This window comes from Salmo salar, chromosome ssa20 (genome assembly GCF_905237065.1).
Source record: "Salmo salar chromosome ssa20, Ssal_v3.1, whole genome shotgun sequence".
Taxonomy (NCBI): domain Eukaryota; kingdom Metazoa; phylum Chordata; class Actinopteri; order Salmoniformes; family Salmonidae; genus Salmo; species Salmo salar.
In genome coordinates this window covers 18,639,652-18,667,431 of record NC_059461.1, presented here as the reverse complement: position 1 = coordinate 18,667,431, position 27,780 = coordinate 18,639,652, and the positions used below count along the sequence as shown (strand labels likewise).

Below are 27,780 nucleotides of genomic sequence, written 5' to 3'. Positions count from 1 at the left end.
TGAAACTGGGATTGATTTTTGAAGAGCACACTTCTCAAAGCTTACCAGTGGCCATCGAAGGTGAGCATTTCCCCACTGAAGTCAGTTACGATGCTGAGCGGCAGTCAGGTATAGACTGTGGTGAGGGCGACAAGCACGCAGATGAGCTTCCCTGAGACGGTTTCTGACAGTTTGTGCAGAAATTCTTTGGTTGTGCAAATCCACAATTTCATCAGCTGTCTGGGTGGCTGGTCTGACGATTCCGCAGGTGAAGAAGCCAGATGCGGAGGTCCTGGGCTGGCGTGGTTACACGTGGTCTACGGTTGTTAGGCCGGTTGGACATACTGCCAAATTCTCTAAAACAACATTGGAGGCGTCTTATGGTAATTTAATGTTAATTTCTCTATCTGGCAAATGCTCTGGTGGATATTCCTGCAGTCAGCATGCCTATTGCACACTCCCTCAACTTGAGACATCTGTGGCATTGTGTTGTACAACCAAACTGCACATAAGGCACACCTGTGTAATGATCATGCTGTTTAATCAGTTTCTTGATATGCCACACCTATCAGGTGGATGGATTATCTTGGCAAAGCAGAAATGCTCACTAACAGGGATGTAAACAAATTTGTGCACAGAATTTGAGAGAAATAAGCTTTTTGTGCTTATGGAACATTTCTGGGATCTTTTATTTCAGCTCATGAAACATGGGACCAACACTTTACATGTTGTGTTTATATTTTTGTTCAGTGTATTTTATGCCTCATTCAGTAGAATACGATTCATTCTTGGAATCTGTAGAAACTATGCTCTCTAAAGCATCCCGAACCGGTTATATATATTCCCCATTACAAAGGAAATACAATAAACCACAAATGCAATATTATTTATACTATGGATGTGCATAATGTGGAGTTAAAAAGTTGGATTAAATTTAACGAGACAGACAGATACCGAAACTTGGAGATGAGTAAACCAGCATTTCGGCAATGCAATGCCCCTGGACTGCACACTTGTTCAGATACAGATCTGCCTGACATGCAGTAATCTTGCCTAATAAACCCAACCTCAGAGCATTCACTGGAAACCCTTTTTGAAATCAAGCCCAACTTCAAAGAGAAGCATAAAAGGAAGGGATGAAAGACCAGAAAATAAAGGGCGAAAACGAAAGATGTAGAGAGAATAAAAGATAGGCCTCTTTTATTCAGCAAATGTTCTATTGTCCCTTTTGGTTACTTTTATCCTTTCTTTCTGTCCTCATCAGTTACTTTGGTGACCTTTTGTGGCCATACTGTATTAATGAGAAACACATTTTGAAGGACCAGATGTTGGTCAGCGATACTTTGACTTTGCTGTGGGAACCTTTCACTGTGCAGGGGAAATAACACACATTTTGAAAATAAAAGCACTGAAATGTCAACAGGTGTAAGATGCTCAATAAATAAAAAAAGTACTGTAGTATTGCCAGGTAAATTCTGAAACGTGTATTGCTTATTTTCATTTAGCCTGTTACTCTGACTTTTCCAACCGTTCTGTCTGTTTCAGTATGGAGTAGTCCTGGATGCTGGCTCGTCCCACACTGCCATGTACATCTACAAGTGGCCAGCTGATAAACAAAATGGCACTGGCATTGTCACTCAGCACAGCGAGTGCCATGTCAAGGGTAAGAGCGCTTTTGCTACTACACTATTAGGTATCAACCCCTAACGCACCCACTAAAACTGAAGAGATTGCATATGTTAATGTGCCTATCCATTCCAAATCTACATGAAATGCCTTGGGTAAGGGCTAGTATTGGATTTCGAATTCAGTAGTGTCTATCAGAGCCAGAAAGGCTGCCACTCATCCGGTGTTGGAGTGTTCTGGAAACTTTCACTTCTACTTACATTTTTGTCCAAAGGAATGAGGAATGACCGGTCGGAGACATTGTTATTACACAAGTGATTTTTCACAGTAATTATTTTTGTATAATTCTGTTTAACTGAGTGGCCAGGTTCCTGTTTTTATGCCATGTACGCTGTTTGCCCTCTACATTTCTTCCTCTATCACTAAAGTTTGGTTTCAGTTGAGCAGGTTACCATAGAAACACTTGTGAAATTGTATTCCATCCATTCAGAAACATGTTCTCTTACATGAAAGAAAAAAGGTCAGGCACAAGTCAAAATTGGCAGAAGTCATGTGCACTTTGTGGTATTTATTTTCTGATTTGTATTCTATTATTTTCGATTCTATTCTTTTCCATTGTATACCTACCCAGGAGGAGGGGTATCCAGCTATGCAGGTGAGCGAGGGGGTGCAGGACGCAGTCTGGAACCCTGTCTGGATCAGGCTTTGAAAGACATCCCCAAATCCAGACATCACCTCACCCCATTGTATCTGGGCGCCACAGCGGGTATGAGGCTTCTGAAGTGAGTGGGCAACACACCATTAAATGTACTTTCAGATCAGATACACAGTGCAATAGCATCTTCCATTCATGGATTATTTGAGCTGTCACATTAGAATGACTAATGAATGGCTTTATACTTACTGTATGTTGGATAATGAAAACATTTTGATAGGAACAGATCTAGACAATAATGTCTATTTCCTCTCTCTTTCCCACAGTATATCCAACCCCATAGAGTCAGAGAAGATACTAAAGGAAGTTGGCAACAAGCTGCATACTTATCCTTTCGACTTCAGGGGGGCGACCATCTTGAGTGGACAGGAGGAGGGTGCATATGGCTGGGTCACTGTAAACTATCTGTTAGAGAACTTTATCAAGGTGAGGCTCCAGAGTCAGCATCAGAGCCATTCAAGACAACTGAGGAATAAATGTTAAGCAGTGTTGGCAATGTTGATGAATAACAAACATTGGTTTGTTTTTATTGTTTCTCAAGGCCAACTGGCTGTCATTTAATTTCCTTTTAATTCTTTCTTTTGTCACTTAGTATGGCTTTGTGGGGCATTGGCTTAGTCCTGGCAGAGATACAGTGGGTGCTCTGGACTTCGGAGGCGCCTCCACTCAGATTACCTTTGAGACTGCAGACGTGGTGGAGGACAAGAGTAACGTCATGGAGCTGCATCTTTATGGTAGAGACTACCACCTATACACACAGAGCTTCCTGTGCTACGGCAGGGACCAGGTCTTACGCAGACTGCTGGCTCACTTGGTTAAGGTAACACACGTTCTCCTAAAACACAGTAGCATTACAAACACAGAATTATTGAGTACATCACAAACCAAAGTGCATAATGATTGTAAAAACATAGATCAATGTTAGGCTCAAATATTGTACATCACAGGAGGTTGGTGGTACCTTAATTGGGGTGAACGGGCTCGTTGTAATGGCTAGAGCGGAATCAGTGGAACGGTATCAAATACATCAAACACATGGTTTGATGCCATTCCATTTGCTCCGTTCCAGTCATTATTATGAGCCGTCCTCCCCTCAGCAGCCATCCCTGCAACTTTATAGCCATTTATCATGAGGATATGGCTACAGAGGTATGTCTTTTGTCTCCTCTGTCTCTCAGACTCAAGGTGCTGGGCGCCATGTATCACACCCCTGCTATCCAGCAGGTTTCAATGTCTCCATGAAGTTGGACAAGGTGTTTGACTCTCCATGCACGGCAGACCAAATGCCCACTCCCTACAGCCCCCAGGACCCCCTGACAGTGATTGGAACTGGGCATTACCAGCACTGCCTGGGCAACATGTCCAAGATATTCTCCTTTGACAGGTGCTCTTTCTCCAAGTGCTCCTTTGATGGAGTCTTTCAGCCCAACATCACTGGCAGCTTCATGGTGAGCAGGATCCCCTGCATGGAATGCACTTTAGGATCAATCTATGGTTCACTGTCAGAATAGATCCCATGTTCTTTCAAATGTACACAGTATCCTAGTATTTAGTTACAATGCATTCAGAAAGTATTCAGACCCCTTGACCTTTTCCACATTTTGTTACATTCGGGGGGCTCCTGAGTGGCGCAGCATTTTAAGGCACTGATTCTTAGTGCAAGAGGCATCACTACCATCCCTGTTTCAAATCCAGGCTGTATCACATCTGGCCGCCCTCAGGGAGTCCCATTGGGCGGCGCACAATTGGCCCAGGTTTGGCCGGGGTAGGCCATCATTGTAAATAAGAATTTGTTCTTAACTGACTTGCCTAGTTAATTAAATATAAATAAATCATTACAGCCTATTTCTAAAATTGATTAAATATTTTTTTCCCTCATCAATCTACACACAATACCACATAATGACAAAGCGAAAACAGGTTTTTATAAATGTTTACACATTAATAAAAAAAAGTAAATATTACATTTACATAAGTATTCAGACCCTTTACTCAGTACTTTGTTGAAGCACCTTTGGCAGCTATTAAAGCATCGAGTCTTCTTGGGTATGACGCTACAAGCTTGGCACACATGTATTTGGGGAGTTTCTCCCATTCTTCTCTGCAGATCCTCTCAAGCTCTGTCAGGTTGGATGGGGAGCGTTGCTGCACAGTTATTTTCAGGTCTCTCCAGAGATGTTAGATCGGGTTCAAGTCCGGGCTCTGGCTCGGCCACTGAAGGACAGTCAGAGACTTGTCCCGAATCCACTCCTGTATTGTCTTGGCTGTGTGCTTAGGGTCGCTGTCCTGTTGGAAGGTGAACCTTCGCCCCAGTCTGAGGTCCTGAGCGCTCTGGAGTAGCGTTTTCATCAAGGATCTCTCTGTACTTTGCTCCGTTCATCTTTCCCTTGATCCTGACTGGTCTCCCTGTCCCTGCCGCTGAAAAACATCCCCACAGCATGATGCTGCCACCACCATGCTTCACTGTAAGGATGGTGCCAGGTTTCCTCCAGATGTGACACTTGGCATTCAGGCCAAAGTGTTCAATCTTTGTTTCATCAGACCAGAGAATCTTGTTTCGCATGGTCTGAGAGTACTTTAGGTGCCTTTTGGCAAACTCCAAGTGGGCTGTCATGTGCCTTTTACTAAGGAGTGGCTTCTATCTGGCCACTCAACCATAAAATCCTGATTGGTGGAGTGCTGTAGAGATGGTTGTCCTTCTGGAAGGTTCTCCCATCTCCACAGAGGAACTCTGGAGCTCTGTCACAGTGACCATCGGGTTCTTGGTCACCTCCCTGACCAAGGCCCTTCTCCCCCGATTCCTGGTGGTTCCAAACTTCTTCCATTTAAGAATGATGGAGGCCACTGTGTTTTTGGGACCTCCAATACTGCAGAAATGTTTTGGTAACCTTCCCTAGATCTGTGCCTTGACACAGTCCTGTCTTGGAGCTCTATGGACAATTCATGGCTTGGTTTTTGCTCTGACATGCACTGTCAACTGTGGGACGTTCTATAGACAGATGTGTGCCTTTCCAAATCATGTCCAATCATTTGAATTTACCACACAGGACATCACAAGGATGATCAATGGAAACAGGATGCACCTGTGCTCAATTTGGAGTCTCATAGCAAAGGGTCTGAATGCTTATGTAAATAATGTTTTTATTTATTTATTTGTAATACATTTGCACCAAAAAAATTACCTGTTTTTGCTTTGTCATTATGGGGTATTGTGTGTATATTGATGAGGAATTATTTTTATTTAATCCATTTTAGAATAAGGCTGTAACGTAACAGAATGTGGAAAAAGGGGGACGATGTCTGAATACTTTCCGAATGCACTGTATGTACTTTGGTACAAGCTATTTAACAATAAGATGGATTGATTTCCTTTCAGGAAAGTATTTATTTGCTGACTTTTGGTCAGAACAATAGGGTTTTATGTTTTCATTCATAGGCTATGTCACTGTATGCCATCGCATGCAGACAAATCCCACAGCCTCATGAGATTAATTAGACAGGCTAATCCTCTGGGTATTGCTCTGATGTCAAGGGGCTGATTGAGCAATCTGTTTTATTTTCCTCTCCACAGGCGTTCTCTGCCTTCTTCTACACTCATGTCTTCCTGCAGCGCACCACTGGCATCACTGTAACATCCCCCACTCTACTGGAGGGAGCCACCCACACTGTCTGCAACATGAGCTATCAGGAAGTACTGTACTGCTGGGCTCAGCTGACTGACTCAGGCTATTCTTAGACAATATATCTATGTAATATACTTTCGTTGAAACAATGGTTTTCTTGCTCTAAAGCACATTCTCTTATTCTCACATTTTCTCAGAACACTTAGAAAAAAAAGGTGCTACCTAGAACCTAAAAGGGTTATTCGGCTGTCCCCATAGGAGAAACCTTTGAAGAACCCTGGTTCCAGGTAAAACGCTTTTGGTTCCAGGTAGAACCCTTTTGAGTTCCATGTAGAACCCTTTCCACAGAGGGTTTTACATGGAACCCAAAAGGGTTCTTCATGGAAACAAAAAGGGTTCTTCCTGGAACCAAAAAGGGTCCTACCTGGAACCAAAGTGTTATCCTATGGGGACAGTCGAAGAACCCTATTGGAGCCCTTTTTTTCTAAGTGTACAGTGAATCTCGTATTACAGCAACTGAGTCAAATAGCATAAGAGGGTGGATGTTCTCCCAAATGTTGAATGCTGGGAAGAAAATATCTACTTAGGCTGTGAGAGTGAGCCTTAATTATGTTACCTGGAGGGTAGCAGGCACTGCACAGGATTATCAACTGACTGAAAGGAGATCTGATCTAATACTCAGGGAATTTAATTCCATTACCCGGCATTTTGGATGTTTTCTGAGCACTTATACAAATGTCCTGTTGATGTGTGTATCAAAGGAGGCAGGTGGGAGGAGCTATTGTAATGGCTGGAATTTTGTATTATTATTTATCGAGAGCCATTTGATTTTATGGCTCCCGAGTGGCGCAGCAGTCTAAGGCACTGCATCTCAGTACTAGCGGCATCACTACAGACACCCTGGTTGGAATCCAGGCTGTATCACAACCGGCCGTGATTGGGAGTCCCATAGGGCGGCGCACAATTGGCCCAGCATTGTCCGGGTTTAGCCCGGTGTAGGCCGTCATTGTATATAAGAAATTGTTCTTAACTGACTTGCCTAGTTAAATAAAGGTTAAATAAAAAATATTGGGGAGAGCCGTTGTGCTGTGAGGTGTTTATTCGTTTTTTTTAAACCAGGTTTGCTGTTCATTTACGCTATATGAGATGGGAGTTCCATGCAATCATGGCATGTATAATACTTTACATTTAATTTAATTTGTTGTCTGGAATGGAATCAATGGAAACAGTGTTTAACTCCTTTCCATAGATTCCATTACAGCCTTTACAAAGATCCCATCCTCTTATAGCTCCTCTCACCAGCAAGTGAACACTAAGAATTCTCTGAAATTAACATTGTCATCTTTTTCTAACCCCCCTCCACATAAACAGATGCTAGAGAAGGCCCCAGACCAGAAGGGTCGTCTACAGGATTACTGTGCAGCCTCTGTCTTTATCCAGGTCCTCATGCTCCAAGGCTATGGCTTTGATGAGCTCTCCTTCCCTCGGATCTCTTTTCAGAGAAAGGTGAGCAGCAAAGTAAACCTTATGAATGTTTGACTCTATTTCAATTAGGGATGCACGATATATCGGTGAACATATCGCAATGTCTAGTTTAACGCCAGATGTGCAAAACCTATGTCAAAGCTGACGTGCATACCTATATAACGAAGGTAAATGACGTAATGACGCCACATAAAATGTTGCGCTATACTGCAACACAGCATTCCAACCTAGCCCACAATGTCTGCTGTGTGGATCAAGCAGTCAACAAGTCAATCAGTCAACAAGTCAAGCAGTCATTTGAAAGAGTAACAACATTTCAGCGAGACAACTCAAAGGCGAAATCCATTAAAGCCAAGATAATGGAATTCAATACCCTTGACAATCAACCGTTCTGTCGTGGGTGATGTTGGCTTTCACCGACTGGTCGAGCACCGGTTAACACTACCAAGTGCGCTATTTTTCCGATGTTGCCCTACCAGAGTAACACAGTAATAGAGTCACTGCTATTAGCTTCATGACATACATACTATGGAACGCCGTTTGGGTCTGTGCGTGTCAAAAAAGATACAGTAGCACTGTCAAAGCTGTACAGAAAAGTCGGCAAACACTGGCCACGAACAATGTGTTTACAATACCGCGTTGGTAATTAAGCATAATTTGTTCGGCCGCAACTTCTGGGGTACCTAGCTAGTACCAATACAACCAGCCTGAAAACAATGACCAGTAAAAACTGCAGTCATTTTCATTATTCTTAGCAATGATTTAGAAATCCTTGTAAGTATTATCTAGGTTTCCACTTGATGTTCGAATATTGAAATTGAACTTCAGTTAATTAAGATAAATAGCTAGCCAGCTACTTAACTCTGTTGTCCAAAGCTAACGTTATAACCAGCCAGTTAGCTTCATCTGGCTAGTGAGGATCGACCGGACCGGGCTATGTGTTGTGAAGCTAGCCACAATAAGGATTAGGGACAATAGTGGAATTTGCGGTTTGCCTTCAAAATAAAAGTTGGCCATTGACAGTGATGCAAATGAATACAAATAGTAGAATTATGGCATACTTTCATTTTTTGGGGAAGAACATTGTTTGCATCCATGAGATAGCTAGCTTTTTTTTATGACCAGCACTGTAGATGAGCGAGACAACTTTACCAGCATCATAACATACGTATCGATGAATCGTTGTGACATGAAATACGAGTGATAGTGTAATCAATGTGTAATAACTCCGTAAAAAATGTATGAAAGCGTTAAATTATCATGTGACGTGCAGTCATATTCAGGTCCTGATTGGTCAACAAGCTGATTTGACACGTCAAATAGTGTTAAATAGTATATTTTTTGACATGCAAAGACCCAAACGGCGTTCCTTAGAAATCCTGGTTGAGAATGAAATGACTGAACAAATGAACAACGAAACAGCATAGCAAGTAAGTGAAAGAAATAGGTTTTGATTATGTTTCACTGGTAATGGGGACATACATAAATGGCAACAAAATAACTTTTTGGTCTGTGTGGTGTGTGTGTAACCTTTATTTAACCAGGCAAGTCAGTTAAGAACAAATTCTTATTTACAATGACGGCCTACCCTGGCCAAACCCGGACGACGCAGGGCCAATTGTGCACCGCCCTGTGGGACTCCCCATCACGGCCGGATGTGATACATCATGGATTCGAACCAGGGACTGTAGGGACACCTCTTGCACTGAGATGCAGTGCCTTAGACCGCTGCGTCCATGTGTGTGTGTTAACAATTTAACTGTACTGGAATGCTTAAAAGGCCGCTAAAATTTTAAATATCACTATCGGCCAAAAATGTCATATTGGTGCATCACTAATTTCAATGCAATAAAAGCTATTTCCATATAAATGTTTAATGTACCCCTTGACTACTGTATAGAATTTGGAGTTCAGTTATGGTTTGTTTTTCTTATTTTGTCCAGGCAGGAGACACCTCTATTGGCTGGGCCCTGGGTTACATGCTGAGTCTGAGCAGTCTGTTGCCAGGGGAGAGCATGGGACTGAGGAAGGCTCTGCACCCCGAGGCCTGGGCTGGTCTCATCTTCCTCTTTGTCTTCCTCATCCTCATTGTTTCTGGATATCTTCTACTGAAGACCTGCCAAAAGAAGGACAATGACAGCATCATCTAAGGTCTTCAAAGCACTATTTGGTTACTGTTCTTCCCAATCAGAATCATGCACTTATCAGTCCTAGAGTTTGTCATTCCAATGCCACATATTTTAGAGGAGGCTACAGGAGAAAAGTGTATATGTAAATTTACAAAGAGATATTTCATTTGAAGTCAGATGTATTGTTGACCATTTTATACTACATTTTGTACAAGTTTTTGACATTTGGTAATGTTCACGTGATTTAATGTCATGTACTGTAATTCCAAACCATTCTATCTCGAGTACATGTTTTATGATCAAGGAAACTGAGGATAGATTTGTAGTTGCCTATATGCAGGTATGTGAGAGGTTAAATTGAAGTGCTATATAAGCACTTCCGTTTAACCTCACATATACCAGAATATATTACAATGCTGCAATGCAAGCGAGCCATCTGAATTCATACATTGTTTTTTTGTGCGGTTGTTAGACTTTGTGTTAACTCAGGACTCTGTTGTTGTTTGTGTGTGTCATTCTTTGCTAGCATGTCATAACATTTTAAATGAGTTACATTTATTGCTTTTTCCTTGTTGATAATCTGTCATTTTGACAAACCGTACCAAAGCAAGACTAAAAAGAAAAGGGAACCAAAATAATAAAAATCTATGAAAACCACAACCTATTATGTATTCTCTGGCTGATGTGACCTCAATTAGTAGTCATGGTGGTCATTTCAATGTTATGACATTGCGGTGACAGCTAAACATTTTGCTTTATTAAGATGTTTTTTTTAAATTGGAAAATCACTTCATAGAGTCCTTGAGACTTAGACAGTCTTCTTCATGTCCCTTTTGACTGTTCCTCATTCATGTTGTATTCTTGAAATGGTTGACTAAATCCGAGTTCCAATATGTCATTCTATGGAGAAGCGGAAATAATTGCGTTTCGAATTGTTTGTGCACATCGGCCTCTTTACTGGGTGCACTGCTTACAGGAATCGTGTGTCATTAGCTAAAAATAAAGTATCGAACTTGTAGTCATTCGTTTACGAATATATTGTATTATTAGCCCTATGTTTCTTTAATTAAACGTATGTGTAGTTATATCGTACACAATTGAAAATGTTTGCGGGCCTACCTGAGCTTGGGATATCCAATGGCGAGGATCTAAAAGAAACACTGACTAACTGCACAGAGCCTCTGAAAGCCATTGACCAGTTTCAGGTAAGCTAAGTAGCTTTAGCTAACAACAACTAAACATGGTGATACTAGCGGATCGACAAAATGGTTCAAGCTATGCGTTGTGTTCAATATTGACGATAATTATAGTTTAATTGGGTAGTTAACGTACCGCTATCATTTAAACAACGTTAGTCCAATAGTCTTGCACTAAAATAGCCTTACGTTACCCCCACTACTATATTTCAAGTATTCTATTTGTAGGCGAATTGGCTCTAGCTGCCAAATACTCTACTAAACGTGAATCGGTTCTCAATTGCGGTATGGTTCTAGAAACATAAAGCCCTCTACTTTCATAGTCGGTTTTAACACCGTTGCAGCCAACATAATGTTTCAGTAACAACAAAGCAAAGGCAGTATAGCATGAAGATAGGTGGGTTACCTGACGTGACAAAAAACGATGTGCACACTCCAATGGGGCAGAAGTCCGTGAGTAGTTGTGATTATGGATGGCCAGATAACGTTAGCTACCAACAATGAAACTGCCATGTATGGACTCGTTTCATCTTGTTCATGATACCATGGCTTGTTTTGAGGTGTTTTGACATATTTCATGTCAACGTGTAAAAATCCAATAGCTAGCTAACCAGCAACTGTAACGATGTATTTGAGAGACACGTGCTCATTGTGCAGATGTATGTAACCGATGTGAAATGGCTAACTAGTTAGCGGTGGTGCGCGCTAATAGCGTTTCAATCGGTGACGTCACTCGCTCTGCAAGGGCCGCGGTTTTTGTGGCGCGATGGGTAACGATGCTTCGTCGGTGTCAGTTGTTGATGTGGTTCAGAGGGTCCCTGGTTCAAGCCCAGGTTGGGGCGAGGAGAGGGACGGAAGCTATACTATTACACAGATGTAAACTATATTTCGTCTCATATGTTTTTTTTTAAATATTTTTTTTTTTACATGTGAACAATCTAAACCAGTCCCATAGTTGCAAAATTAAATATTCCTCAACTGCTTGCAGTCGACTCCCATTTCTGGGTCTCAAGCTTCGATTCCGCTAGGTATCTGGTGTTATTGGAGACTCTGACGTGAAAGCACGTATCGTTCTTACTCTTCAACGAGCACCCCCGTCCCAAAGCACTCACAGGCGGCCCAGGAGATGTCACCCCTCTGCGTCCAGACTGCAAATGAATTGAGCATGCGGGAAGCCGCCACTGGCTGATCCCGCCCTGGCTTACATAAAATATATATATATATAAAACCTGAATTAGGGCCAGACTAGTTACCATAATTTTCTCACATTGCCATTGACAGTTTTTTTTATACTGTCTCTTCTTGGTCCATTTAGATTGTTAATGTAGATTGTATACACTTAACAAAAATAAAAATAAATGTTTTACTGTGACATGTTGTGGGCTCCTAAGTGGACCATAAGGTTTAAACCCAAACCAAATTAAGAAAACAAACTAAAAAACCAAGTCACTCTGCCAGAGTGTCTCTTTTGGGTCACTTTTGCCGGTCCCAAGCCCGGAAAAGGAGGAGGGTTGGAATTGTGACATAAAAAAAACAAGAATCGACACAAGAAAGTTCATTTGTAGTTCTAAACATATTTAGGGTGTTTTTTACTCACTTTTTGTCTCTCCCACGACATTATTCCTCTCCTACAGCGTCCATTACAATTACATGCACATGGCCAATTATGCAAATTAGGTGATGTCATTTAGCGACTTTCAGGACAACCAATAGCTACTTTCCTTATTGAGGAGTTCGCAACACTGGCCAGGTCGACAAAAACTGTCTAGCCCACAGACCCCTTAAAAACCTGCCCACAAGGCCTCAAAACTTGCCCTCAAAAATATGTTTGCAGCAAAAGAGGAGTTGCCACAATGGTCCATGAAGCCCTTTTTACATAATGCTATCAAGCAAATTAATAAGGAATATAAAATGCATATTTAACGACGTAGGCTAAGAAGAAAAATTGGCAAAATTGGCATGGCAGCAACACATGACAACACAGCATGGTAGCAACACAACATGATAACAACTTGGTAGCAACACAACATGGCAGCAGCACAGCATGGTAGCAGCACAAAACAGGGTACAAACATTATTGGGCACAGACAACAGCACAAAGGGAAAGACGGTAGAGACAACAATACATCACGCAAAGCAGCCATAACTGTCAGTAAGAGTGTCCATGATTGAATGAAGAGATTTAGATAAAACTGTCCAGTTTGAGTGTTTGTTGCAGCTCGTTCCAGTTGCTAGCTGCAGCAAACTGAAAAGAGGAGCGACCCAGGGATGGATGTGTGTGCTTTGGGGACCTTTATCAGAATGTGACTGGCAGAACGGGTGTTGTTTGTGGAGAATGAGGGCTGCAGTAGATATCTCAGATAGGGGCAAGTGAGGCCTAAGAGGGTTTTATTAAATAATCAACCAGTAGCTCTTGCGACGGGTATACAGAGATGACCAGTTACAGAGGAGTATAGAGTGCAGTGATGTGTCCTATAAAGTACATTGGTGGCAAATCTGATGGCCGAATGGTAGCACCCTTACCTGCCGATCTATAAATTATGTCTCTGTAATCTAGCATGGGTAGGATGGTCATCTGAATCAGGGTTAGTTTGGCAGCTGGGGTGAAAGAGGAGCGATTACGATAGAGGAAACCAAGTCTAGATTTAACTTTAGCATGCAGCTTTGATATGGACAGTGTACCGTCTAGCCATACTCCCAACTACTTGTATGATGTGACAACCTCAAGCTCTAAACCCTCAGAGGTAGTAATCACACCTGTGGGGAGAGGGGCATTCTTCTTACCAAACCACATGACCTTTGTTTTGGAGGTGTTCAGAACAAGGTTAAAGGCAGAGAAAGCTTGTTGGACACTAAGAAAGTTGTAGAGCATTTAACAAAATCTGGGAGGGGCCAGCTGAGTATAAGACTGTAACATCTGCATATAAATGGATGAGAGCTTCCTACTGCCTGAGCTATGTTGTTGATGTAAATTGAGAAGCATGGGGCCTTGGATCGAGCCTTGGGGACAGGCAGTGGCTGAGACAGCAGATGTTCTAACTTTATACACTGCACTCTTTGAGAGAGGTAGTTAGCAAACCAGGCCAAAGACCCCTCAGAGACACCAATACTCCTATATACTTGCAGTGAAGCTGTTCAACAACTACACCACACCAGTCATCCAACAGACTCCCATTCAGAGCGACACGCAGAAGCATCCAGGGTCAACACCCTGCTCAAGGGCACGTCGACAGATCTCCCACAAGGCCAAAAAAACAGGGACGCAAACCCTCCAATAACCCCCCCCATTCCATTCCCCACCCCCAAGAAACCCCCCCCATGGCACCAAAAATCAAGAAAATGAAATAAAACAACAGTGCAAAAAAAACAAAGGACCTCAAGGACAACTAAAATCAAAACAGCAAGGCCAACTGTATATGTTTGAGTGCATGTCTGGCACTATTTACATATGTGTGGTCTTGAATGAGAGTGTGTGTATATGCATGTGTACAAACACCTGCACGGCATCAGCACGGCATCAGCACGGCATTAGCTGTAAAAGCACCAGTCTCAATGTCCACAGTGAAGAGGCGACTCCAGGATGCTGGCCTTCTAGGCAGAGTTGCAAAGAAAAAGCCCTATCTCAGACTGGCGAATAAAAAGAAAAGATTAAGATGGGCAAAATAACACAGACACTGGACAGAGGAATTCTGCCTAGAAGGCCAGCATCCCGGAGTTGCCTCATCACTGTTGATGAGACTGGTGTTTTGCGGGTAGTAAACTTGGCAAAAAAAGAAATGTCCTCTCACTGTCAACTGCTTTTATTTTCAGCAAACTTAACATGTGTAACTATTTGTATGAACATAACAAGATTCAACAACTGAAACATAAACTGAACAAGTTCCACAGACATGTGACTAACAGAAATTGAATAATGTGTCCCTGAGCAAGGGGGGGGGGGGGTCAAAATCAAAAGTAACAGTCAGTATCTGGTGTGGTCACCAGTTGCATTAAGTACTGCAGTGCATCTTCTCCTCATGGACTGCACCAGATTTGCCTATTCTTGCTGTGAGATGTTACCCCACTTTTCCACCAAGGCACCTGCAAGTTCGCAGACATTTCTGGGGGGAATGGCCCAAGCCCTCACCCTCCGATCCAACAGGTCCCAGATGTGCTCAATGGGATTGAGATCCGGGTACTTCGCTGGCCATGGCAGAACACTGACATTCCTGTCTTGCAGGAAATCACGCACAGAACGAGCAGTATGGCTGGTGGCATTGTCATGCTGGAGGGTCATGTCAGGATGAGCCTGCAGGAAGGGTACCACATGAGGGAGGAGGATGTCTTCGCTGTAACGCACAGCATTGAGATTGCCTGCAATGACAACAAGCTCAGTCCGATGATGCTGTGACACAACGCCCCAGACCATGACGGACCCTCCACCTCCAAATCGATCCCACTCCAGAGTACAGGCCTCGGTGTAACGCTCATTCCTTCGATGATAAACGCAAATCCGACCATCACCCCTGATGAGACAAAACCGCGACTCGTCAGTGAAGAGCACTTTTTGCCAGTCCTGTCTGGTCCAGCGACAGTGGGTTTGTGCTCATAGGCGACGTTGTTGCCAGTGATGTCTGGTGAGGACCTGCCTTGCAACAGGCCTACAAGCCTTCAGTCCAGCCTCTCTCAGCCTATTGCGGACAGCCTGAGCACTGATGGAGGGATTGTGTGTTCCTGGTGTAACTCGGGCAGTTGTTGTTGCCATCCTGTACCTGTCCCGCAGGTGTGTTGTTCGGATGTACCGATCCTGTGCAGGTGTTGTTACACGTGGTTTGCCACTGCGAGGACGATCAGCTGTCTGTCCTGTCTCCCTGTAGCGTTGTCTTAGGCGTCTCACAGTACGGACATTGCAATGTATTGCCCTGGCCACATCTGCAGTCCTCATGCCTCCTTGCAGCATGCCTAAGGCACGTTCATCCAGATGAGCAGGGACCCTGGGCATCTTTCTTTTGGTGTTTTTTTGAGTCAGTAGAAAGGCCTCTTTTAGTGTCCTAAGTTTTCATAACTGTGACCTTAATTGCCTACCGTCTGTAAGCTGTGTCTTTAAAATCTGTTAGGGACACCAATATCCCATGGTATAGAGTGGCGCGAATTACAAATACCTCAAAAATGCAAAAACTTCAATTTCTCAAACATATGACTATTTTACACCATTTTAAAGACAAGACTCTCCTTTATCTAACCACATTGTCCGATTTCAAAAAGGCTTTACAACGAAAGCAAAACATTACATTATGTCAGGAGTACCCTCCCAAAAATAATCACACAGCCATTTTCAAAGCAAGCATTTATGTCACAAAAACCAAAACCACAGCTAAATGCAGCACTGACCTTTTGATGATCTTCATCAGATGACACTCCTTGGACATTATGTTATACAATACATGCATGTTTTGTTCAATCAAGTTCATATTTGTATCAAAAACCAGCTTTTTACATTAGCATGTGATGTTCAGAACTAGCATACCCACCGCAAACTTCCGGTGAATTTACTAAATTACTCACGATAAACGTTCACAAAAAACATAACAATTCTTTTAAGAATTATAGATACAGAACTCCTTTATGCAATCGCGGTGTCAGATTTTAAAATAGCTTTTCAGTGAAAGCACATTTTGCAATATTCTGAGTAGATAGCCCAGCCATCACGGCTAGCTAATTTGACACCCACCAAGTTTGGCTCTCACCAAACTCAGATTTACTATAAGAAAAATTGGATTACCTTTGCTGTTCTTCGTCAGAATGCACTCCCAGGACTTCTACTTCAACAACAAATGTTGTTTTGGTTCGAAATAATCCATAGTTATATCCAAATAGCTCCGTTTTGTTCGTGCGTTCAAGTCACTATCCGAAGGGTGTCGAGCCGGCGCATTTCGTGACAAAAAAATTCAAAATATTCCATTACCGTACTTCGAAGCATGTCAAACGCTGTTTAAAATAAATATTTATGCTATTTTTTCGTAAAATAGCGATAATATTCCAACCGGGCGACGTTGTGTTCATTCAAACACTGAAAGAGTCGTCTCGTGCATGCGCGCCTCAGTGTCATTGTTCTCAGAAGGACCACTCACAAGAACCCCTGCTGTTTTTCGCCCAGAGACTGGAGAGCTCTCATCCCACTTTCTGGCGCCTTCCTAGAGCCAATGGAAGCGTTAGAAAATGTCACGTTGCAGCAGAGATGCTGTATTTTTGATAGAGATGCCCTAGAAGGAGAACAAATTGTCAGACAGGGCACTTCCTGTAAGGAATCTTCTCAGGTTTTGGCCTGCCATATGAGTTCTGTTATACTCACAGACACCATTCAAACAGTTTTAGAAACTTTAGAGTGTTTTCTATCCAAATCTACTAATTATATGCATATTCTAGTTTCTGGGCTGGAGTAATAACCAGATTACGGGTACGTTTTTTTATCCGGCCGTGAAACTACTGCCCCCATTCCAAACAGGTTAACGACCGTTCCACAGGTGCATGTTCATTAATTGTTTATGGTCATTGAACAAGCATGGGAAACCGTGTTTAAACCCTTTACCATGAAGGTCTGTGAAGTTACTTGGATTTTTATGATTTCCTGAAAAGGTGATGTTTATATAATGAAGCTGCCAGTTGAGGACATGTGAGGTGTCTGTTTCTCAAACGAGACACTCTAATGTACTTGTCCTCTTCCTCAGTTGTGCACCGGGGCCTCCCACTCCTCTTTCTATTCTGGTTAGAGCCAGTTTGCGCAGTTCTGTGAAGGGAGTAGTACACAGCGTTGTATGAGCTCTTCAGTTTCTTGGCAATTTCTCGCATGGAATAGCCTTCATTTCTCAGAACAAGAATAGACTGAAGAGTTTCAGAAGATAGTTCTTTGTTTCTGGCCATTTTGAGCCTGTCATCGAACCCAAAAATGCCGACGCTCCCGATACTCAACTAGGATAAAGGACAACAGTTTTATTGCTTCTTTAACCAGGACAACAGTTTTCAGCTTTGCTAACATAATTGCAAAAGGGTTTTCTAGTGATCAATTAGCCTTTTAAAATGATAAACTTGGATTAGCTAACACAACATGCCATTGGAACACAGGCGTCATGGTTGCTGATAATGGGCCTCAGTACGCCTATGTAGATATTCCATTTAATAATCTGCCCTTTCCAGCAACAATAGTCATTTACAACATGAACAATGTCTACACTGTATTTCTGATCAATTTGATGTTATTTTAATTAATGGACAAAAAATGTGCTTTTCTTTTGAAAACAAGAAAATGTCTGTGACCCCAAACTTTTGAACGGTAGTGTGTGTATATAAATAAGGTCCTACAGTTGACAGCAAAATCCAAGCCATGAGGTCGAAGGAATTGTCTATAGAGCTCCGAGACAGGATTGTGTCGAGGCACAGATCTGGGGAAAGGTACCAAAACATGTCTGCAGCATTGAAGCGCCCAAGAACACAGTGGCCTCCATTTTTCTTAAATGGAAGAAGTTTGGAACCACAAAGCCTCTTACTAGTGCTGGCCGCCCTGCTAAACTGAGCAATCGGGGGAGAAGAGCCTTGGTCAGGGTGGTGACCAAGAACCCGATGGTCACTCTGACAGAGCTTCAGAGTTTCTCTGTGGAGATGGGAGAACCTTCCAGAAGGACAACCATCTCTGCAGCACTCCACCAATCAGGCCTTTATGGTAGAGTGGCCAGACGGAAGCCACTCATCAGTAAAAGGCACATGACAACCCGCTTGGAGTTTGCCAAAAGAGACCTAAAGGAATCTCAGACCATGAGAAACAAGATTCTCTGGTCTGATGAAACCAAGATTCAACTCTTTGGCCTGAATGCCAAGCGTCACATCTGGAGGAAACCTGGCACCATCCTTGCGGTGAAGCATGGTGGTGGCGGCATCATGCTGTGGGGGACGTTTTTCAGCGGCAGGGACTGGGAGACTAGTCAGGATCGAGGGAAAGATGAACGGACAAGTCTCTGACTGTCCTTCAGTGGCCCAGCCAGAGCCCGGACTTAAACCCGATTGAACATCTCAGGAGAGACCTGACCATAGCTGTTCAGCGACGCTCCCAATCCAACCTGACAGAGCTTGAGAGGATCTGCAGAGAAGAATGGGAGAAACTCTTCATACAGGTGTGCAAAGCGTGTAGCGTCATACTAAAGAAGCCTCGAGGCTGTAATTGCTGCCAAAGGTGCTTCAACAAAGTACTGAGTAAAGGGTCTGAATTCTTTACGTAAATGTAATTTTGTGTGTGTGTGTGTGTGTGTATGTATGTATGTATATGTGTATATATATATGTATATATTCCCAATTTGACAGAAAATAAACTGTCTAGCTAGCTATGTGCTAACGTTAGCTAATGTTATTTGAATGACGAGACCTATGCTCACTTGCAACTTAACTCATAATTATTGTTACTAATTAACACAACATTTAGATTGATTCACTTTCTCTACTTAGCAATCTCCTTGAGTATAAATTACAATAAAATATCACTGCTCCGATTTATCAAATGAATAACACCACTATTTCAGTGCATTGATTATTATCTTACCACCGGTCTGATAATGTGTTGTTTGCAGACAGAAAATGGCATTTTGTTGCCAACTCTTCAGTCAGCTCTTCCCTTCCTGGACCTTCACGGGACTCCTCGGTTGGAGTTTCACCAGTCTGTCTTTGATGAGCTTCGTGACAAGTTGATGGAGCGAGTCGCAACTATCGCAGAGGGCAAGGATGAGGAACGGTGTGACATCTCTTTACATATGTATAGCTGGCTAATAGTTAGCAAGTAAACACCAGGTCTGTATAGTGAAATCATCAGTTTAAACCGTTGTACATGTTAGACATGATTGAGTGTTTTGTGTATTCCACCTCCCTCTACAGTTATGGTAAACTTGAGGAGCTTCTAGAGAAGAGCTTTCCGCTGGTGAAGATGCCTTCCATTCAGCCAGTGGTCATGCAGGTTCTGAAACATCTTCCAAAGGCAAGTCTCTGTCTTCCCACCATACTTTTAGTGAATGCACCTCATTAACCCGCAATGCAGATCTTTTCTATTTATACTGGTTTGCACCTGCCATTGGCCATGTTTTCTCTCTTCAAAACACTGTGATCCTACCACAGCTCAGTATTTGAAATGTATTTCCTGACTGACTTGCTATGAACAGGTTCCAGAGAAAAAGCTGAAGCTTGTAATGGCTGATAAGGAACTGTATAAGGTCTGTGCTGTTGAGGTGAAGAGGCAGATTTGGCAGGACAACCAGGCTCTCTTCGGGGATGAGGTTTCGCCCCTGCTCAAGCAGTATATTGTGGAGAAGGAGGCAGCACTTTTCAGCAGCGATCTCTCTATTCTGCACAACTTCTTCAGCCCCTCCCCCAAAGCAAGACGCCAAGGAGAGGTGAGCCACCTGAGTACATCTGGACCTTTTCATTGCCTTTTGATTCCCAATAGATTCTGTTCACATTCCAATAAGGATTTGTTTTGTTTAGGGCCGGGAGCCCGTTATAAAAATAGTTTTTACTAGTCAATCAACCTTTTATCTATGAACTCAGAAGAGAGTTGGGTGTGTTTGAGGTGTGGTGGAAATTCTAACAGAGTGAGAGAGACTTGGTCATTTCTTCAAACAATCATCTTTATTCAGTATCGATTAATTATTGCAATAATGAGGCTGGTTGACCCCCCACCCTTGAGTGTTGGACCGAATAACCTAACCTTTACACAAATGCACAGCACTATATATAGCTGACTCTAACAATGCTCAGCCATGGTTGGTTCAACCCCCCTCATGCAGACCAAGGAGTATCATAAGTCACTCTGGGTTCATCCTGTCGTTATCTGCACGTGGGTTGTTGTCTTTACCCCACCCTGGCTTAGTTTCCCAGATGCAGGAATGATTTAGAGACAATGAGGAATTGTTCTAAACTCCTCCTGGCTATCTCCTATCTCGGTTACACCCACCACATCTTGTCTATGTAATGCGGTCTTTAACTCATTTGTCAGCTCAAGCCATCTCTAGTGACCATACGCCCATATTAGCTGCAGGGAACGAGAGTGGAACCCATGGAAACACAGACACTAACAGGGCAGAAATGTCTTCCTATTCGTTAAGTATTAATTGCTAACTATTAACATCAAATCAGGTAAATATGTCAATTTTCTCTCACAGAGGCTAACCCTTTTTCTGTTTTATGTACAGGTAGTCTTGAAGTTGACCCAGATGATTGGGAAGAATGTGAAACTGTATGACATGGTACTTCAGTTCCTGCGAACCCTCTTCCTGCGTACCCGTAACGTCCACTATTGCACCTTGCGTGCAGAGCTGCTCATGTCCCTCCATGACCTGGACATCAGTGAGATCTGTTCAGTAGATCCCTGCCATAAGGTATGCTCACTTCCTAGGAAAGAGACAGTGCAACTGATCTGAGTTGCCTTCTTCTGTAGGCAAACTGAAACAGAAATAGTATTGATTTAAAATGTATGCAAATACAGTGGTGAATGTTCTGCATGCTAATGCAGAGTGCCGTATTTATGTCTATCTTGGCAGTTCACCTGGTGCTTGGATGCCTGTATCCGTGAGAAGTTTGTAGATGCCAAGCGAGCCCGGGAATTGCAAGGTTTTCTGGATGGGGTGAAGAAAGGACAGGAGCAAGTACTTGGGTGAGAAAAGAAGAGTGGAGGAAATGTGATTGAACATGGCTTATGATTGTAGGATTCATAAAAAGATGTGACAAATGTTGTGGGTCTTATTGCTTTCCAGGGACCTGTCCATGATCCTGTGCGACCCATTTGCCTGTAACACCCTGGTTTTGAGTACGGTCCGAAACTTGCAAGAATTGCTCAGCCAGGACGCTCTACCCAGAGTAAGACATTCAATGTTGTCTTTTGTGGTCTTATGTTCTTTCTATCCATTTCTATATTCTGTCAATGCTATGGGGAAACCTACTGCCACTACTGAAGAGATATTTCTGTGGGAATTAACAGGACAGTCCAGACCTGATGCTGCTGCTCAGAATGCTGTCTCTTGGTCAAGGGGCTTGGGATATGATTGACAGCCAAGTCTTTAAAGAGCCCAGATTGGTATGCATTCACTTCTTGTTTCTACTAGTATTATTTTATAATCATGTGTTTTTCTTCAGTGAGTTTACGAGTCTGTAATATATTTCTTATGAGCTACACAGTAACAATAGTTTGACTCACAGAGCTGGAAAACAACCTCTTTACAATTACCACTGCTAGATGGCGTAGATGTGACATAACCAGCGGGTTCAGAGACTTATCATATTTGATTCCTTCCCTCTCAGGAACTGGAGGTTGTAACCCGTTTTCTACCAGCCATGTTGTCAGTAGTTGTGGACGACTACACCTTCACTGTAGAACAGAAGCTCCCCAGTGAGGAGAAAACTTCCCTCACTTACCCCACAGCCCTGCCTGATGCCTTCAACAAGTAACCACTGGGATGGGCTGTCACACAGGGGATGGGGTTAGAATGGAACATGTTACTTTGGTAGACTTTGTATGGCTCTAATTAAATGTTTTATAAAAATCTAGAATGTGAAACACATCATATTGTTATTCAAAAATATACATGTTTTTATTTATTTTATTTAACTAGGAAAGTCAGTTAAGAACAAATTCTTATTTACAATGACAGCCTAGGAACAGTGGGTTAACTGCCTTGTTCAGGGGCAGAACGGCAGATTTTTTTCCCCCCTTGCCAGCTCGTGGTTTCGATCTAGAAACCTTTTGGTTACTGGCCCAACGCTCTAACCACTATGCTACCTGCCGCCCCCATGTGACTTTCAATTGTCAATATTATCTGCAGTGTACACAAGCTTTATGTTTAATGCGTTTCAATGAGAAGTCTCTGATTTAAAGTGAGTTCTCCTCTGCCCTAGGTACCTGCAGGAGAACAGGGTGGCTTGTGAGATAGGTCTGTACTACACACTCCACATTGCCAAGCAGAGGAACAAGAATGCCTTACAACGGTTACTTCCCGCTTTGGGTAGGTTCTGCACTTGTTTTGCCACAGGTTAATAGAAGAAAATAAATACTGTTAGTGTATTGTTGTTATCCTGGCTCTCAACATTAGTTTTTTCATTTAACTGCAGTGGAGACCCACAACGAAATGGCCTTTGGGGACATCTTCCTGCACCTCCTGACAGGGCACCTCACCTTGCTCTCTGATGAGTTTGGGACTGAAGAGTTCTGCTCTGCCGTGTTTGATGGTTTTCTCCTCGCCTCTTTCTCCAGGTCGGTCTTGTCATGGGACGTACAGGAGATTACTGCAAATATTGCATTTGAAACCGATGGAAATCTTTAAAAAAATTGTATAAATGTCCTAAAGCGAAAATATACATAAAATAATACATTATCTGATGGAATTGCTTTAGAAAGGAGCACAATACAGGGATGTCCTCCCTCCCCCTCCTGTTTTCACTGGCAATTGAACCGCTTGTAGAAAGAATTAGACAGGACCCAAACATAATCAGTATTGGTAAACATTAATATAAATAATATTGCAGATGGTCTACTGATATACCTGACCAATATTGAAAACTCGATGCCCCCTTTTCAAAAAATATTTGCAGAATACAAAACAAATCTCAGGATATAAAATGAACGTGGGAAAAAAATTTGATGGCAATAGGAAAAAAGAACTTAAGATCTACAGTAATCCTTTAAGTATACCACAGAAAAATATTAAATGCTTAGGATCCTTAATAAGTGACAAAGTATATGAACTTTATTCCATTACTCAACAATATGAAAGCAGATCTAATTAAATGGAATAATCTTCCCATAAATCTTACAGGTAGAATAAACCTCTTTAGAATGGCATGGCTGCCAAAGTAAAAAAAAAAAATGTATTTTCGGTAATACTAATTACCCCACTGAAGACATTCTCTTTTAAAAAGTATACTTTGTCATAAGACTTTACAGTGCATTTGGAAAGTATTCAGATCCCTTGTCTTTTCCCACATTTTTGTTATGTTACAGCCTTATTGTAAAATTGATAATTTTTTTAAATGTTCAGTCTACACACAATACCCCATAATGACAAAAGAAAAACTGATTATTATACATTTTTGCAAATGTATTAAACATTTAAAAACTGACATAACATTTACATAAGTATTCAGTACTTTGTTGAAGCACCTTTTGGCAGCGATTACAGCCTCAAGTCTTCTTGGGTATGACGCTACAAGCTTGGCACACCTGTATTTGGGGAGTTTCTCCCATTCTTCTCTGCAGATCCTCTCAAGCTCTGTCAGGTTGGATGGGGAGCGTCACTGCACAGCTATTTTCAGGTCCGGGCTCTGGCTGGGCCACTCAAGGACATTCAGAGATTTGTCCCGAAGCCACTCCTGCATTGTCTTTGCTGTGTGCTTAGGATCGTTGTCCTGTTGGAAGGTGAACCATCACCTTTGCTCCATTCATCTTTCCCTTGATCCTGACTAGTCTCCCAGTCCCTGCTGCTGAAAAACATCCCCACAGCATGATGCTGCCACAACCAGGTTTCAGGATTCTTCCAGATGTGACACTTGGCATTCAGGCAAAATAGTTCAATCTTGGTTTCATCAGACCAGAGAATCTTGTTTCTTATGGTCTGAGAGTTCTTTAGGTGCCTTTGGGCAAACTCCAAGCGGGCTGTCATGCCTTTTACTGTGGACTGGCTTCCATCTGGCAACATTACCATAAAGGCCTGATTGGTGGAGTGCTGCAGAGATGGTTGTCTTTCTAGAAGAATCTCCACAGAGGAGCTCTGTCAGTGACCATCGGGTTCCAATTTTACATATTTTGTTACGTTAGACTAATTTTAAAATTGATTGATAACATTATTTTTTATTTAATCTACACACAATACACCATAATGACAACGCGAAAACAGATTTATTTTTTGTGTGCAAATTTATACAAAATGCATCCTGTTCCATTGATCATCCTTGAGATGTTTTTACAACTTGATTAGAGTTCACTTGTGGTAAATTCAAATGATTGGACATGACCTGGAAAGGCACACCTGCCTATATAAGGTCCCACAGTGGATGTCAGAGCAAAAACCAAGCCGTGAGGTCGATAGAATTGTCAGACTTCAACTGCATGTATGTATAGTTAAAGTCAGAAGTTTACATACCCCTTAGCCAAATACATTTAAACTCAGTTTTTCACAATTCCTGACATTAAATCAAGTAAAATTGCCCTGTTTTAGGTCAGTTTGGATCACCACTTTATTTTAAGAATGTGAAATGTCAGAATAATAGTACAGAGAAGGATTTATTTTAGCTTTTATTTCTTTCATCACATTCCCAGTGGGTCAGAAGTTTACATACACTCAATTAGTATTTGATAGCATTGCCTTTAAATTGTTTAACTTGGGTCAAACGTTTTGGGTAGCCTTCCACAAGCTTCTCACAATAACTTGGGTGAATTTTGGCCCGTTCCTCCTGACAGAGCTGGTGTAAATGAGTCAGGTTTGTTGGCATCCTTGCTCGCACATGCTTTTTCAGTTCTCCCCACATATTGTCTATAGGATTGAGGCCAGGGCTTTGTGATGGCCATTCCAATACCTTAACTTTGTTGTCCTTAAGCCATTTTGCCACAACTTTGGAAGTATGCTTGGGGTCATTGTCCATTTGGAAGACCCATTTGCGACCAAGCTTTAACTTTCTGACTGATGTCTTGAGATGTTGCTTCAATATATCCACATAAGTTTCCTATTTTGTGAAGTGCCCCAGTCCCTCCTGCAGTAAAGCATCCCCACAACATGATGCTGCCACCCCGTGCTTCACGGTTGGGATGGTGTTCTTCGGCTTGCAAGCCTCCCCTTTTTTCCTCCAAACATAATGATGGTCATTATGGCCAAACAGTTATTTGTTTCATCAGACCAGAAGACATTTCTCCAAAAAGTATAATCTTTGTCCCGATGTGCAGTTGCAAACCGTAGTCTGGCTTCTTTATGGCGGTTTTGGAGCAGTGGCTTCTTCCTTACTGAGTGGCCTTTCAGGTTATGTCGATATAGGACTCGTTTTACTGTGGATATAGATACTTTTGTACCTGTTTCCTCCAGCATCTTCACAAGGTCCTTTGCTGTTGTTCTGGGATTGATTGGCACTTTTCGCATCAATTACATTCATCTCTAGGAGACAGAACGCGTCTCCTTCCTGAGCGGTATGACGGCTGCGTGGTCCCATGGTGTTTATACTTGCGTACTATTGTTTGTTCAGATGAACGGCATTTGGAAATTTCTCCCAATGATGAACCAGACTTGTGGAGGTCTACCATTTTTTTCCTTCTGAGGTCTTGGCTGATTTCTTTTGATTTTCCGATGGTGTCAAGCAAAGAGGCACTGAGTTTGAAGATAGGCCTTGAAATACATCCACAGGTACACCTCCAATTGACTCAAATTATGTCAATTAGCCTATCAGAAGCTTCTAAAGCCATGACATCATTTTTTGGAATTTTCCAAGCTGTTTAAAGGCACAGTCAACTTCGTGTATGTAACTTCTGACCTACTGGAATTGTGATACAGCGAATTATAAGTGAAATAATCTGTCTGTAAACCATTGTTGGAAAAATTACTTGTGTCATGCACAAAGTAGATGTCCTAACCGACTTGCCAAAACTAGTTAGTTAACAAGAAATTTGTGGAGTGGTTGAAAAACGAGTTTTAATGACTCCAACCTAAGTGTATGTAAACTTCCGACTTCAAGTGTGTGTGTGTGTGTGTGTGTGTGTGTGTGTGTGTGTGTGTGTGTGTGTAAATGAATTGTACATATTTTGCCTTATCTCATGAAACCCATAACTCCCTGACATATATTTTTGTGTATTCCAGTAAAGAGAATGTCCACAGACACACCTTACGCCTGTTGCTTCACCTTCACCACAAAGTTTTGCCATCTTGTTTGGAGACCTTACTGAAAACCCTGGAACCCCCAAAACAGGTGGGCAAGCTGCCATTTTGATAATTTTTTTTGTAGCTTGAAACAGGTTCCGAACAATGCATGTAATTGAAACATCTGAATAGCTTATGATGTAATCATGCATTTTCCTCATGAGAACATTATATTAACCTCATAAGCTCAGTGATTGAGGTTAGATTCATATTTCTAGTATGTGGCTCACACTAGGTGTTGTGTATTTTTATAAATGTTTTACTCCACCTGTGGCTTATACTGTAACTAAAGTCATCATTTTTCTGGTTATGTCACAAAGTCAGGGACATAGGAAACTCCTGGCCCTATGACATAGCTACTGTATTTCCATATTCCTCATTCTCTATTTTCTGTGCTTGTCTGGTGTCCATAGAGCAGTGACCAGGTGAAGGAGTTGTACACCCAGCTGACGGAGAAACTGGAGGCCCAAAAGAAGAGTCCTGCCCAGCCAGACGAAGCCCCCTCTCTAGACCTGGGGCTCCATCCTGTTACAGTGCCCACTACAGCCTCCACTCCAACTACACCACTTTGAGGGAGGAGGAGGTAGGACGCATCGAAAGAAACAAACCCAGTGGTTTGAAAAAAGGACGCTGATATTACATGTAGAATTGAGGTCGGCTCCAGAAACCATAAAAATAAAAAAAACGGCATAATGAACATTACAATATGCAATTTCCTCTATGGTTACTATGGTCAAGGTTTAGTTTGTTTTCTAATGCTTGGTTATTTTTTTAAAGGTATTTTTTAAGGAGTGGGCCAGTCCCACTCCTTTTGTCATTTTTGTTGCTTTATTGAAGAGATGGTAAAGTGTTTGAAAGAGGGGGCTGGAGCAAACGGGCCACAGTGCTTGTGTTTTTTTCTTTTTTAAGCGGTCTATTTTTAAGCAGTCTTCCAGCTTTACAAATGTAGTTCGGTGGCAATTATTACTTTTATTAATATGTAGTCTTGCTTAATTATTGTTCAAAGTATGTTTTAATATGTACTGTAGCTATCTATCTAGACTGAATGTCAATGTATGTAGGCCTACTGTTGTTTGGTTTGTGTCAGTGGTGAAACAAGCTGTAAATAAAATAATTATTTAGAAA

The 27,780-nt window shown here is 42.1% G+C and overlaps 2 protein-coding genes and 1 long non-coding RNA gene across 4 annotated transcripts in view; 2 read left to right on the top strand and 1 right to left on the bottom strand.

Moving 5' to 3' along the window:
- The window catches only part of LOC106580000 (ectonucleoside triphosphate diphosphohydrolase 2), a 13,018-nt gene extending 2,443 nt beyond the window's left edge, over nucleotides 1-10,575 (top strand). For both annotated transcript variants that reach the window (XM_014160531.2, XM_014160530.2), the window contains 8 exons: nucleotides 1,525-1,642; nucleotides 2,237-2,387; nucleotides 2,587-2,746; nucleotides 2,913-3,140; nucleotides 3,499-3,768; nucleotides 5,892-6,011; nucleotides 7,315-7,449; nucleotides 9,372-10,575. In XM_014160531.2, the coding sequence (XP_014016006.2) occupies nucleotides 1,525-1,642; nucleotides 2,237-2,387; nucleotides 2,587-2,746; nucleotides 2,913-3,140; nucleotides 3,499-3,768; nucleotides 5,892-6,011; nucleotides 7,315-7,449; nucleotides 9,372-9,578 (1,389 nt within the window). In that variant the 3' untranslated portion in view covers nucleotides 9,579-10,575. The remainder of the gene's footprint in view (nucleotides 1-1,524; nucleotides 1,643-2,236; nucleotides 2,388-2,586; nucleotides 2,747-2,912; nucleotides 3,141-3,498; nucleotides 3,769-5,891; nucleotides 6,012-7,314; nucleotides 7,450-9,371) is intronic.
- LOC106580013 (uncharacterized) lies at nucleotides 9,287-11,560 on the bottom strand. Its single transcript, XR_001322782.2, has 2 exons — nucleotides 11,160-11,560; nucleotides 9,287-9,544 (listed from the first exon to the last, which is right to left on the bottom strand). It is a non-coding gene; the product is annotated as an uncharacterized lncRNA (long non-coding RNA).
- On the top strand, nucleotides 10,487-27,780 carry LOC106579998 (negative elongation factor B). Its single transcript, XM_014160526.2, has 13 exons — nucleotides 10,487-10,762; nucleotides 19,348-19,508; nucleotides 19,649-19,748; nucleotides 19,930-20,160; nucleotides 20,959-21,144; nucleotides 21,307-21,419; nucleotides 21,520-21,622; nucleotides 21,744-21,839; nucleotides 22,064-22,206; nucleotides 22,658-22,764; nucleotides 22,871-23,012; nucleotides 26,596-26,704; nucleotides 27,069-27,780. The coding sequence occupies exons 1-13, from the start codon at nucleotides 10,661-10,663 to the stop codon at nucleotides 27,225-27,227; spliced, it is 1,752 nt and encodes a 583-aa protein (XP_014016001.1). The 5' UTR covers nucleotides 10,487-10,660; the 3' UTR covers nucleotides 27,228-27,780.

Bases quoted from the DNA above. Each gene is read 5' to 3' on its own strand.
- LOC106579998 (XM_014160526.2), top strand. From the start codon at position 10,661: ATGTTTGCGGGCCTACCTGAGCTTGGGATATCCAATGGCGAGGATCTA. The intron at 21,420-21,519 runs GTGAGAAAAGAA...ATTGCTTTCCAG, and splicing joins GGACAGGAGCAAGTACTTGG to GGACCTGTCCATGATCCTGT. The intron at 21,623-21,743 runs GTAAGACATTCA...GGGAATTAACAG, and splicing joins GCCAGGACGCTCTACCCAGA to GACAGTCCAGACCTGATGCT.